At 39.0% G+C, this 14,572-nt stretch overlaps 1 protein-coding gene across 3 annotated transcripts in view; it reads right to left on the bottom strand.

Annotated features, from left to right (window-relative positions):
- Window positions 1-1,001: 1,001 nt before the first annotated feature.
- The window catches only part of LOC149185399 (lysine-specific demethylase JMJ27-like), an 80,537-nt gene continuing 66,966 nt past the window's right edge, over window positions 1,002-14,572 (bottom strand). Inside the window, exons 6-8 of one of the 3 annotated variants that reach the window (XR_016257379.1) lie at window positions 1,674-1,793; window positions 1,413-1,567; window positions 1,002-1,378 (exon numbers count right to left, since the gene is read on the bottom strand). Coding sequence is in view for 1 of the 3 variants with exons in the window: in XM_089417921.1 (XP_089274047.1) it covers window positions 1,490-1,567; window positions 1,674-1,793 (198 nt within the window). In the remaining 2 variants the exon portion in view is untranslated. Of the gene's footprint in view, window positions 1,379-1,412; window positions 1,568-1,670; window positions 1,794-14,572 lie in introns of those variants that run through there. The other 2 variants (XM_089417921.1, XM_089417922.1) reach the window with 2 other exon arrangements.

Here is a 14,572-nt window from a genome sequence, read left to right as displayed (position 1 = left end):
GTAAGTATTTTTTGGAAGATACAACACTTTAAAACAACCGCACAGAATCAAGTTCTCCACATAGAATATAATCCTATATTTGAAGTACAAAATTCCGATTTCAAAACAATACTACAGATTTAAGATACATAAAATACCAAAAAACACCAAAGAAAAACAAAGATCATTTTTTTCTGCAAGAGTGTTTGTACAGTAGAAGAATAGTATTCGATATAGAAATGTAAAAGCCATGGACTTCAACAGGGAAAATGATCAAGTAGCAATGTTAAATAGTTAAAAGTTTCAACATTAAACCGAAAAATAAGACCATGCAACAGAGAAGTTCTACAGAGCTTTGAGATGCTGTTAATAATAAAATGGCATTTTTTGCCCATTTGAAAACCCAAAGTACAAGAAGGGTACATGGAAATATGAAAACTTGTTAAATATAAATGAAAATAAAAAAATCAGTCCATGCCTCTTGAGTGAAAGCCTGCCCCCTTACAGACCACCAGCGGGTTATTCCAGGTGGCATGGTTTTCTTAAATAATGGTGGTGAGTCAAACTGCATTTGCAGATAGCAGCAAGTGATGCCTGTCCTCACTGCTGGTTTGACAACTGAGTTATGACAGGTTTTCCCACTCTGAAAAATATGCACATTTCGTTCATATGAATTTATGTATCCCATGAGAAAACATACCAGCTAGCTCCAAGTCAATTAAGTTATTGGCCTGTATTACGAGTTGAAAACAACTTGCAAGCTAAGCTACTCTAATTTTGAAACTTAAAGTTAATTGTCAACACAGAACATTGACCCCGGACCTGGATATTTATTTATAGTTTTTCGAAAGTTCCAAACTAACTCAAATTCTAACCAGGGAACTCCCTATTAAATTTCTCATTCAGGGTTGGTAAGTCTATATTATTCTCGTCAGGTGCACACAAACCAATCTAGTCCTTTAACTAGAATAAATTAGCAGTTTCAAGCTAACATGTGATGGATCTACCGAGAGACTGCCCTCTAGATCTTCTGAAGTTAGAAATGTGGTCCACAATCGCTGGACTGAAAAAGAACTTTCTTCAACAAAATAAACAGCAATTCTTTACAAAAATGGGGGACAAAATGGAACCCTGCGATGCTGTGTGGAAACAATAATTGCAAGAACTGTCAGTGATCTGCTGCTTGAACCGACAAAAGAAAATGAAAATACATTGTTGTAATTTGCACATAACTGTATGTATTTACGCAACAATATGCTAATGCCAATTGCATGAGCAGGTATAATAGAGATTTAGCCGTTATTTTGTCTATGTAGCCAGCATTGTATAACATCAGCACCAAATTGTGTACTCTCCACCCTCATTTGTGTCCCCTGCAACCAGTGGTCAATTAGATGACTGACAACACGTGACATATGTGACATAACATTAATCTTCAAAACAGAGTAGAGAGTCAGAAACTAAATTATTCAGCTCACATAAAGGTATCTTCTTCTTTGAAATTACTGTCTTAGTTCTTTGAATCTGGTATCAATTTTTGCAGTTCTCTCGCTGCAAGGCTGGCTGCATATAGGGTCATCTTCTTTACCTGCTCAAAAATAACCTATTCAGATGATATTTATCTATTTAAGAAGAAACAAGGGGGCAAAATATAGGAAATTATTTAACAATTTCCTAGTTAAAAAAGTACCTACCTCTAACTTGTCTTCCCTAGCCCTGTGATTCTTTGGAAGCAAGCGGAATTCCTCTGTCAAATGCACACATTCTTGTACATTTTCAGGGGACACAAAGTCCATTGCCACTTTAATACATGACTGCAATACCAACACAAGTTTTAAGTAAATAGCCATGCAGAATGGCTCTATACTAAGAAAGCTGAAGTAACCATAATCAACACAATTTTGATTAAGATTCAAATTTAGGGACTATGGGAGAGTTGCATTGCCCATTCCCTGCTTAAGGGAGCATGTAACGTATATGTGTAAGTTAATATGAAAATTCACCTGTACCCATATGTAACAAGGAATGAAAAATAACGGGATGATGAGATGAAGAGAAATTAAGGTGTCCTGTAAAATCCAAGCTTCCGAAGTCAAGACTCAATACTGCATGGATTGCAAGTTTACCTTGATGCTCACTGTACCATGGATATTGCATATAGACTTTACACATCCTTGACCTTCTTTTTTCCAACACCGTATATTATGTTTAGATTATATTTCTCATTTAAATTGCCTCGGAGCAAGTTCAGCTTTAGAGAAGGAAAAAAATAGCAAAGGATTATGAACAGTCATTTTTTTTATGATAATGCTTTCATGTTTTCAAGACATGGAAAACTATCGAGAGTTCTTTGATAAGATATAAAACATCTTTCCTCAACAGCAGACATCTTTCTAATTTCATAAGCTGCATGATTTATCAATAGCAATCATATATCTACTTTCATAAGCTGCATGGTTTTCCAGCAATCATCTTTCTACTTTTATAAGCTAAAGCACAATGAAATAATACCAGACCTATGGCTACTCCACTAGCATGGGTAAGAGCAAAGAAAGTTTTAAGGTCTTTCATGGGGTTAGAACCAAAGCTTCTATTAACTACCTTTTCAGTAGTCAAAACTTTCTCGTGCTTTCATGTCCATGAAAATTTACTTGTCCTTTCCATCAACTCTTTTAAAGGCGAGTTGTTTGATAAAAAATAAGACATCTTTTCATCTTTCTAATTTCATAAGCCGCATGGTTTTAAATGGCAATAATCTTTCTATTATCATAAGCTACATGGTTTTATCAATGACAACCATCTTTCTACTTTCATAACCTACAGCAATACCAACCTGAGATAATAACAACCCTATGGTTGTTCCACTGGTATGAATAGGAACCAGTACAGTTTCAAAGGCTTTGACAAAAAAAGAACCAGAGCTTCTATCAACTTTTCAGTAATCAAAACTATCTTGTACTTTCATGTCCATGCAAGCTTCTATCAACTTTTCAGTAGTCAAAACTATCTTGTGCTTTCATGTCCATGCAAATTTATTTGTCTTTTTCAACTACACTGTTAAAGGTGTCCTATTTTAGAAACAAAAAAAGCCACAAACTTCCATAGAGATCTGCAGAATCCAACGAAACTTCGTACCTAACTAACCAGTCTTTTCCACTTTCTTAGGATCAACATGCCCTCTCTCGAACAATGTGACTTTAACCTTCCGCTTTTGGTGGGAGGAAAGGTCACACCTTCTTAACATATCCCAGGAATCACTGATGCTCTTTCTTGTTTTTGTTGAACATCAAAATATTATCTAATAGGATAGTAGTTGATAATAGTTACAAACTATGTTGCAAAAAACTCCAAGAAGAAGCATGTTCTCTCACTGAGAAAAATGAAATTTGGAAAAAAAATTGCTCTTGAAAAGAGTCAAGATACACAAAATTGTTATACTTCCCAGAAAGAAGTTAGAACATAATATATTGTTCAAAAACATCTCAAGATATATACATTTTTTCATGGCTTAACAAAAAAAGATTGAACTTAATGATATTTTTTTACAAAGTTTACATAAAAAAACTGCAAGGCCAACTCCAAAATATTTGAGTGATCCCTGTTAGATATTTCTGGTAACACGAGTGAATGATCTCAAACACTTATTTTTTAAAATACCCTATTTTGCAACAAATCACCAAAACAGTCGCCATGAAAGGGGAGGGAACTTTTGAATAGAGGTGTAAGCAAAGGGATATGGGCAGCGAATTTTCCTGAAGGCGATCTTGGAGTTCAAGGTTACCCAAAGACAAAGAACATGCAGCACAGACTACCCTCTTTAAGAGAGAAAAGAGTAGTCGAAATCCTTCTCTAAGATGAACAAGCTCTCAACGCTAATTGTGATGGAAGAAACAGGGGCAGGATGGTAACTGCATGTAGGCTGTTGGAGAATGGACAAAAATTGATTGGTGTCAGGTGCAATCATGCATGTGGGCTGATGCAGTATGGACAAAAATTGTTGGAAGGTGTCAAGTCCCAGCATGCATGTGGGTTCACATTTAATGTTTGTCACTCACTCACCATATTTAAAATTTCAATAACATGATTCAGGCTAACAATGATAGACTGTGGGGATACAAGGGCCCTAATTATGAGAATGTAACAGCCACCCTGCTTTCAAAAGAGAAAAGTCACATTGGCAGTGGTTGGATAATTTAAAATCTAGCTGGGATGGACTTTTGGTTTCCAGCATTTCTGATGCTTAAACAGGTACCCATCAAAGACTGTTGATGAATATTATTTCCTTCTCATTAAGCAATTCTATAATCATTTTGCCACATATTACTCATTACAAGAAAATAATATGGACAGGAACACACTAGATGTTACAGGTTGCCATAGAAAATGTGCCCGTTTGCAAACCAGTAAGGATGATGCTGGAATGCAGGTAAACCCAATTTTTTGGAGTCCATGTGTAGTTTCAGCTTGAATTCCAATATTTTCTACTTAAAACACCTTGCACTTGCAACTTGTTCGGTGCATGACAGTTGGTAAATTCAGGCCAGCAAGAATTCTACAGATAAGGATTACTGAAAGTAGTTGAGACCAGATAATGTACATTATATATTTTGAGAATAGTATCTCATAGAGGTTAAACAAGGATTGTCAAAGATAGTTGTTTGTGAGATGTGAACTGTTTGTAGGCAGTGAAAAACAGAGAAGGCAATAATAATGATTCAAGCTCTAATTGTTGATGATGATTCATGGAAAAAAATTGAGTTGAATAATGCTTTCAATCAGCCTATCACTGCTTTGACTTGGAAAAGAGACACAGGCTTTCCTTGCCCATAGAAAATTTATGACATTGGCATCACAATAGATATAGTATTTGAAAGCATAGCGAGATCACTTATGCTTTACTGCTTCTGCAAAAGTTGTTGGTTCAAAGGAGTCATGAGTGACTACGGCAAAATTGGGTTGAGCGAAACTTCTTGTTCCTATTTTGTTTTGTTCATCTTCATGAACATCTTTTAATAATTGTGTGAACCATTTTGGTTTGCTATGTTGTCCTTGTGGAGAAGTTACTACAGTAGTTATATCCTGTGTAGAAGGATCTTCATCTGAAACAGAATGATCTATCTCATGAAAATTCATGTTGGGGGCTAAGTCTTTCTCAATGCAATTTGATTTTCCGTGAGAAATTGATTTTTCTACAAGCATTTCCAAGTGACTGAAGTGATTATCAAGTTCTTGCACTGTTTGACTTTTTGTTTCATCAAAAACAACAGCCTGACTAATAATCAATGTTCCACCAAGTCTCCGGGACGGGGAGACGCGGGTGCGGGGAGACGCACAAAGGGGACGTGTGGGAGAACCCTCAAATTTTAGGGAAATTTAGGGGAGATGGGGAGACGTCGAGGTATATATAATATAATTTTTAATTATATATATTATATATATGTATATAATTTTGAAATTTTCATGTTCATATTCATTGTTCAATAATGCTAATTCATCAAGATTCAATAATAAAATTCAATATGAAATATTCAAATACAATGTACATTGATCCATATCATTCATCATTCATCAATCATCAATCATCATTCTATAATTTACTGTTACATTGAATCATTGATCTAAAAATTAAATGCTGTCACTCATTTTGCAAATAGTTTATTTTGCAGATTTTGTATTATTTAATGCCCTGCAAGAAGGGTTTGCTTAAAAAAAATTAAAATTTAAACGGTGAATTTAACAAACAATTTAAATTTTACAGTTCTGAGTTTAAAAAAAAAAAATTTAACAGTGAATTTGACAAACAATTGAATTTACAGTTCTGAGTTTTTTAATTTTTAATGCCATGTAAATGAAAAAACTTCAAAACTTTAACACTGAAACAGTGAAACATGAAAAAAAAAATTAAAAAAAATTGCAGTCAAACTCACTGTGTACAGTTTGGAGCAGCTGCGTGGAAGTTTGGACTTTGGAATAGCGTTACACTTTACAGGCTTACAGTTACAGCAAAGATGCCGGCTGGGTGGAGGACGATGGTATAGCAGCAATGCTGCCTGCGTGGAGGGTTTGGTACAAGTTAAAACAGTTTAATAATTAATAATAACATTAAATAATACATGGCCCGATTAGTGAACGCTGAGAAGCCCAACGAAACCACCTCAGAGACAGCAAAAAATCCACAAAATTACTTCACAAAATCACCTCAGAAACGAGTTTTCTTGTTTGAATACACTGCTGCCTGCCGCCTGGGTGGGAGGATGCCACTGCAAATTTGCTGAATCGTTGAATCAGAATCTTGATACGCTGCCGCCTGATGCCACTGCTGTTGAACTTGAAACTTGATACGCTGCGTGGGAGGATGCTGCCCAGTGCCTGCCACTGCTGTCACGGAAGTTTATATTGGAATTCCTCCGCACCTCCTCAAACAACAATGCTCCCACCATACGTTGCTGCCTGCCGTTGCGTGGGAGGAATGCCTCTGTTAATACGTTGCGTGGGAGGATGCCGCTGCCACTGCTGTTGATAGTGATACCTTGCTGCCTGCTGCCTGCGTGGAGCAAGATACGTTGCTGCCTGCCGCCTGCGTGGAGCAAGAACTGCAAGTTTTCAGCTGTTCCTAACCGCTGAAGCCTGAACCTAACAGCAAGCCGCTGCGTGGACTGCGTGGAGAAGAGGGAGGATGCGCTGAAGGTTTGAAGAGCAAATGGAAGAAAAAAATGCGTTGAGGGGTAAACCGTAAGAGCATAATGATTCATGAATGGCGGCAAGTGAAAATTAAAAACTTGAATTAAGTTTTAACCCTAACTTTCCAATATTAATGTAATTTTTTATTTGTAATTATTAATTTAGTTTATTTTTATTTTTTATGTTTTTTTAATAAATTAATTTTCATTTTCTTTTAATTTTTTTTTTGGTTTATAAAGGGTAATTAGACAAAAATGAAGGGGGACGCCCAGAAGAACCCCATTTTCGGGGGGACGCCCAGAAGAACCCCATTTTTGGGGGGGACGCCCAGAAGCACCCCTTTCGGGGAGTCGAGTCTCCCACACTGGGGAAACGCACCCCCTTGCGTCTCCCCGAGTCTCCCCAAAAGGGGGACGTGGGGAAACGCACCCCCGAGAGTCTCCCCGTCCCGGGTGCGTGGGGTGCGCGGGGTGCGCGCACCCCACCCTGGGGGACGCGTCCCCGTGGAACACTGCTAATAATAAACTTCCCATTAGATAACAATATGTATCCTTTCTTTTCATCTAAATATCCAAGAGAATGCATTTCATTCTCAGGTTTTCTAGATTAGTCCTTTTTTCCTTGGGAACTAAGGCATAGCAAGTGGAGCCAAAAACTCAAAAATGATTCACTGAAGGCTTAGTACCATACCAAGCTTCATATGGGGTGATACCATCTAAGGCTGATGTGGGGGATCAATTTCTTAGATAAATTGTTGTATGAACTGCTTCTACCCAATACTTTTTTGTTAACCCTTTTAAGTGCATCATAGATCTGGCCATTCCCAGTAGTGTGTGGTTCACTCTTTTTGTGACTCCATTCTGTTGTCGAGTACAAGAATTAGTCAATTGTCTTCTTATTCCACTCCTTTGGCAATGATCATTGAATTCATTAGAAGTGAATTTGCCCCCATTATCTGTTCTCAAAGTAGAAATCTTCTCCTTGGTGGCATTTTCAACTAAGCATTGAAATTGTAGGAATTTATCAAAGGTTTCTTATTTCTTCTTGAGAAAATACACCCAAATCGTTCTACAAAAATCATTTATGAAAAGAATGAAGTATTTGTATCCACCAAAAGACGTTTCCATATGTCACTAGGGATAAGCTGTAAGCACTTGTTTGATTGCCATTAACTTGTGGGTAAAGGATCCCTTTTTCGTTTTCCAATGATACAAGCTTCACACTTAGCATTCTCTTGTTTGAAATGGGTTTGTTGTTGCCAAAATTGTACAGGCCAGATACAACAACGCTCAAAGCAGGGGCTAACACTCTAATCCCCACCCTCTCTGTTCTAGTTGTCTCCCTACAGCAGGGTATGGGGGGTGGCCCCTATGAAATATGAAGATGCAAGACCCATCAGCAATCGACAAGTCCGGGAGACACAACTGAATGGCCTAGGAACTTGGTTAATTTAGCAAGTTTAATGATTTGATTGGATTATCTTGAAAGACCAATGCCTTAATGGAGTCAAATTATTTGCTTGAAGTGAATTATCTACCAAGCCACCGGATGAACAATTGTTGCTTTAGGATGCTTCACTATCCTATATGAGATACCTAAAATCTAAGTGAAATGCAGGATCTTGATTGATTTCAAAGTAGATGCCTAACTAGATGAATATTTTCCCTTGGCTATTTTGAAACTAGTCTCTAGAATAGGTTGTGGAACTGGAGAGAAGCCCAGTGAAAGATAGCAAAGGCTATGTTAACGATACATCCCTTGTAAATCTAACCACCCAATGCCTCTGGCGCTACAAAGACTAGCTTTGAAGACTCCAAGGTCACCATGTTAACCACAAAACTTCGCAAGCTAGATGAGAAAGGTGGTCCTAGAGTCTTTCAACCAAGCTTATGCTTGGAGGTAACTTAATTGGTGCAAGGCTAATCCTAGAATGTGGATGCAAAATATGAGTGATTATCCTTAAGGTGAGATTGTTAAATATTTAAGTACTTAGAAACATATTATAATGATATTCAATTTAGAACCATGAAGGCGAGTACTTAATAATTTTCAAAGACAATCTTCACCAAAAGAAAGTGTTCAACAAACCAAATAGATGGCACCAGAAAATGTTATCAAGATTACCAATATCACAATAGGCAATTGTTCATGAAATGACAATAAATACACAAGTCCAATGTTCAACAATGTAAATGTACCAATTTAGACAATATCAATCCTTCAACAAGATCCTTAACACAATTTGGCAAGTCTTGAGATTATGTAGATGCCAAGATCACAATATGATAATCAATTAGGTGCTTTCAAGAGCGAGTTGATTTGCAAGATTAATGTGATGCTAAGAAACACAATGTTAGTACACTTGTTGCGAAAGTAAACTCACAAGGAATGCTTATATTATTATTATAAGCAATGAAAAGCAATATTCACTAACCAATTCCTTTAGCACTGATAATGATGACAAGTAAGGATTCCTTTAGAGACTAATGTCATAAAAATGCTAACAGTCATTTAGGCAACACAATGTATCAATGCTTTTCAATGACAAGGCAACCAATGACATGTAAGAATGCTTTGCACTTACGAAAACTCACAAACACTGCTCTTTAAAATTATGTTTAGACATTATAGGAGCAAAAACAAACTTATGACAGCAGTGAGCTAATCTTTTAAGTGAATGATGCCAAATCATTTCAAATATATCAGCTATCCTTTTCAGCACTTATTTTCTTATTTAGAGCACATATACCTTGCCAATCAGATGAGATTGCAAACAGTGAGTTACGTATGCATGCAATGGATGCAAGAATGCAATTAGATGAATGCAATAATGAAATGACTGTTGACGATGTTTGACCCGCCAACATTCATGGGATCACCTCGGTATGAAGTCCCAACTAGACCTCACACTGTTTGGTGTGGGAGTCCCATCCGGTAAGATGGCCCGGTTGCCATTGTCTTAAGGATTTGCCTCAACTCTTGCTTGTCAACACATGAGAGTGGTCTGCTTTGTCTTCGGGAAGCGAGTTTCACGTGCCTGGTGAGTGTAAGTGTACTCGTCTCAATGGTTCTTTCACTGTAAGGGGAGAAAGTGAAATTGAGTCCTAGGTTGGATGGGATGCAGTCCCAACTTGGCTAGGAACACACAACACAACAGGACATGCACAGCTTTCGGAGGAGCATTCCACATGGATGCGGCAGTCACAACATACAAGGTAAGATAACATGTACAGCACTCAATGGATCAGTCTGAACGAGTGCAACGGTTGTTACAGCACTCTTCATGTGTCTAATGTCTGAGAGAGCAGTGCCTGATGTTCGAGAGAGCAGTCTACACAGGCAAGACAACGTTAACAACACATTTCCATTAATAGATTATACATTACAACAAATGAAACAGTTCAGATGTAGAACACAGGTTAAAGCAACATGCATTACAAGTATTAAAGATTAGTCTTACAACAGATACAATACATGTGTGAAAACATGTTGGTCTATTAGCAGGCTTCTGAATTAAGCGAAAGTTCCAAGACACATCGTTACACCATACATCACAAACCCCGAGTGCGAGGCATTGGAGCCACTATTTACTGCTCAAAGAAAATATTACCGACTCTCTTGGCTATATGGGAGGAGCTGAGGTGAAAAAGTCCCTTGCATGTACAAATGATGGGGTATTTATATCCAAGGGTGAAACTGACCCTTGTGGTTGTTCGACTGCCCTCATGACAATTTGACTTCCATGAATTTTCGACTTACATGACTCTTTGTTCAACAAGTGGGTCTCTTGGACTTCCACGTTACATCACATTGATTGACAACATAGCCCATAGTGGAGATGTGGGCAACACGACTCATGACATGACTCGACATGACTTGACATGACAGTGCTGGTACATTCGTGTTGTTGTTGGAGTGCATGTCGAGTTGCAGTGCTGCTGGGAAATGGATGTCTTCACAGTGTATCATAGCTTCACCTCCACTTCATGAAGCTTTTGAATGTTGTTCCTTGCTTGCATGTTGGAAGGCTTGACAGGCTCATCTGTTCGTGAAGGTGCATGTTCGTCACGTTCGTCTGTTTCACATGCATCATTCATTTGTTCGTTGGTGAACCTGTCCTTCTATATGTGCTCCCTTCGTTCATCCCCTTTGTCGTCTTGCCATGTTTAATGGTATACCTGTACCTGCAGTCAATCATGACGAGATGACATCAAATCCACAACCCCCTAGTCTACCATGACACATGATCATTTCGGATGCAGGTGACCAGGAGAGGCAGCAAGGTTGCGAAGCGGGATGGTGATTCCAGGCACTACTGATGAAAACAAAGCAAGAGTCACTGAGTGATGGAGATGGGCAATCTAAGTCGACAATCACTGTTTGTGAGGTTTGGTCAGCTGGGAGGCAAAATTGCGCAAATTTTGGGAGGGATAGTCTGGGCTGCAGGAAGGCAAGGCAGGGATGCTCTGTGCATTTTTCGGAACGAACGGGCAGCGGGGGCTGCACAGCCAGATTTGCGCAATTTTCCAAAGGAACAAGTCAGGTTTCATGAAGGGTCAGCAGGCAGAAATTGTGTAGTTTTTGGGAGGAACTGCCTGGGAGACTGGCAGCCAAAACTGTGCAATTCCTAGAGGGAACTGGCAGTTGGCTACTCAAGTCACTGGCAGCGAAAACTACGCAATTCCCAAAGGGAACTGGCAATTGGTTGCTCAGTCACTGGCAACAGAAACTGCGCAATTCCTGGAGGGAACTGGCAAATTGCTGGTAGGAGCTGCTAGCAGGGAAATTGCACTGAAGCTGGGAAGTTGGCATGCTGATCATCTCTGCACAATTTCTGAGCTGAGCAGATTGTTGGACGGCATAAGGCCTGCTCATGAAAACTGTGCAGTTCCTTGGATGAGCAGCAGGTCAACTATCCGGATGACTGAATGGACACTTGGTGTCTGTCCGGCCTGTCTGCGCAATTTCCTCAGTCAGTTGAGCGAGTGAGGTCAGTGGCCTCTATGCAATTCTTGAAGGGAGTCAGTCCCGGGGTGACTATCGGGTCCGACTATTCGGTGGTCAGCATGGGATATGATTTGATTGCTTGCAGGCAGCGCAACTTGAAAAGACTAGTTTGGTGCTTCTATGCTGTTTTGGTTCACAGTCGATCGAGTCGAAAGCAGGGTGATGGTCCAGCTATCAGAGGGGAGTCTGGTCGTCAGAACTTCAGCAAAAATGACTAAGTGTGTGAATGATTGAAAGATGCATAAGTGATCATACAAACACACACTCACATGACTCGACGACGAAACGACCCAAACCATCTAGACACACATGTTCAACATGACTGACCGACGGTGCAAGTGACAAGCGCGACGCTTGTGATTAACCATTCATTGATCGAGACGATGCTTGCGCGACAGTGAATGTGACTCTGTGTGTGAGTGCGACAGATGCTTTCATAACGAACACAACAAGCACACATGAAGCAAAGACTTCAAGCATAACCAAAACATGGTCGCAATCATGACTTAGACACCAGCATACATGAACACTCACATGACTCGACGGCGAAACGACCCAAACCATCTAGACACACATGTTCAACATGACTGACCGACGGTGCAAGTGACAAGCGCGTCGCTTGTGATTAACCATTCATTGATCGAGACGATGCTTGGGCGTCAGTGAATGCGACTCCGTGTGTGAGTGCGACAGATGCTTTCATAACGAACACAACAAGCACACATGAAGCAAAGACTTCAAGCATAACCAAAACATGGTCGCAAGCATGACTTAGACACCAGCATACATGAACTTGAATGAAAAGAGCAAGCAAGGCGGATGCAAAGACTCACACGAGCTCACGGAGTGAACCCGAGTGTGTGCAATTATCAAGTGAAACTCTCAAGGGAGGCTCCGAAATTGATGCGGGCCCAAAATTTTGGAGGGTGGTTGTAGCTGCTACAACAAGGACCAATGGTCACAGCAGTAAGAGAAGCAACCCAAATAAACAAGAAACACTTACCCAAGATGCAAAAGAGGCACAGAATGAATGCCCAACGAGATAGTATGACTTTCAAGAACTTTTGTGTCACTGTTATGTCTATGATCAAACCTTACAGTGCTTATATCAGACCTTGATTTAGTATGACAGACCTTCCCAAAATCACAAGAGATGCCAATCAATGCAAGCCCAACAATGCAGATGACTTACCAATGAAATGAGATAGCAGTTGGTTAATTTTTATGCCACTGCTAAGTGTATTATATCATTGTTATAGATGCATAGATGGTTGTAGCAAACCAGTGATGAGAGTGAAGGGTCGAGAGGCAAACCAAATGGCCTTGTAGGTGAGTAGCTAGGCTTCCAATGGAAATGTCTTCCTGTAAACACAAAGTTAGCTCCAAAATCACCTTAAATCACCTGCAAAAACAAATGTTAGTGCTCGGAAACCACTGCTAACTCAAAATGCACCTGAATGAGGGCTAGAAGAGGTAGATCAAGGCTAGGAGATGGGAGCAAAAGGGCAGCGGTGAGGGTTAAGGGCTAAGGTCACCGGTGAGAGGATGACGGCCAAAAAGGTTGCGGCATTCAGAGATAGGCATCTTAGAGGCAGTCGCAAGATAAGAAGAGGTTGTTGTCAAGGATTTGAGCCATTAATAGGCCTGCGGCTCAAAGGAGGCCCGAATAAGGCTTCTGTGGAGGAAAAGGCCCAATAAGGCTCACTCTAAGGAGAACAAAGGCTGTGGCTTACCGATTGAAGAGAAATAGGCTAAGTTGCACTAAAATGGATACAGATACGGGGTTTGAAATGAATACAGCAGCTTTTCAAAATAAAATGGATACAATACGCCAAGTAAACAATATATATATATATATATATTACCATTCATCTTTTAGAGTCTAGAATCTATATCTAAAAATACATGATCATCGTCATGAATTCAACATAAACAAATCATCATAATCATCCATTCACCAAAAACATTGTCATCATCATTAATGATTATTATAACATCCAACACATTATCATCATCATTAGTAATGTAATCAGAAATACTACAGCCCTTGTGCTTTCGGGTCCAACTCCTTCAAAGAACGTGTCATGCATGGCAGATGATATCTATCTTCCTTGCATGGAAATTAAAAGGCCCATGGGATCATTGGGATATTCCGTCAAGACGTATTTGAACATTTCAATCTTCTCAATGTCAGTTTGGTCTCTTGACTATATGTAGGCAAAAGATTGGCTAGAGAAGATTTGTTATATTGGAGGGATTTATGAAATCAAGGGCAAAATCAATGACAATTAACAAAACCTTAACCAAACTGAAAATTAATCGCTCAAATAAATATTTTTAGGAAGACATTCATCAAACCCTTTTGTTTGTATTTTTGAACATCTATCTTTTTCTTAGCAAGAATCCTTGACAAATATATGGTGTCGTTGTTTCTAAAGATTTAGAAGAGACGTTATGAGACTGTGTTTATAGTGAGTTTACTTGCAAATATGATTTCTTCATTTTTATTATTTATTTATGTCTATACAAATGTTCATGCTTTTTAACATTTTAAGAGTGGATTCCAATCATGATTTTCGTGTATCCATTTCCGGAAATTCGGAACCGAATCCAAAAAAAATTAAAACCCTTTGAAATGTATCCAATTCCAAATCTGAAATTTCTGATTTTTTGAAACAGTACAAAAACGTTTTTACAGCGTTTCGGACAAGGATCATATTGATTTCTGTATCGGAAATGGGGATCTGCAATTCCGGCAAATTCTTCAGGTGTTTCCGGTAACTTAGGAAATAGGGCTATGGCTAGGGTATCAGTGTTTTCAACAAGGCCTTAGAGGCCTCAAAACAAATCAGACCCCTGCAAAACACCAAATATTAACCAAAACTAAAAAAAAAAATTGCCACAT

This window comes from Pinus tabuliformis, chromosome 3_2 (assembly GCF_031772625.1).
Source record: "Pinus tabuliformis cultivar Carrire ecotype Pingquan chromosome 3_2, CPIR1, whole genome shotgun sequence".
In the NCBI taxonomy this organism is placed as follows: domain Eukaryota; kingdom Viridiplantae; phylum Streptophyta; class Pinopsida; order Pinales; family Pinaceae; genus Pinus; species Pinus tabuliformis.
The sequence above is the reverse complement of the archived record's forward strand: the minus strand, read 5'-3'. Positions and strand labels throughout refer to the sequence as shown.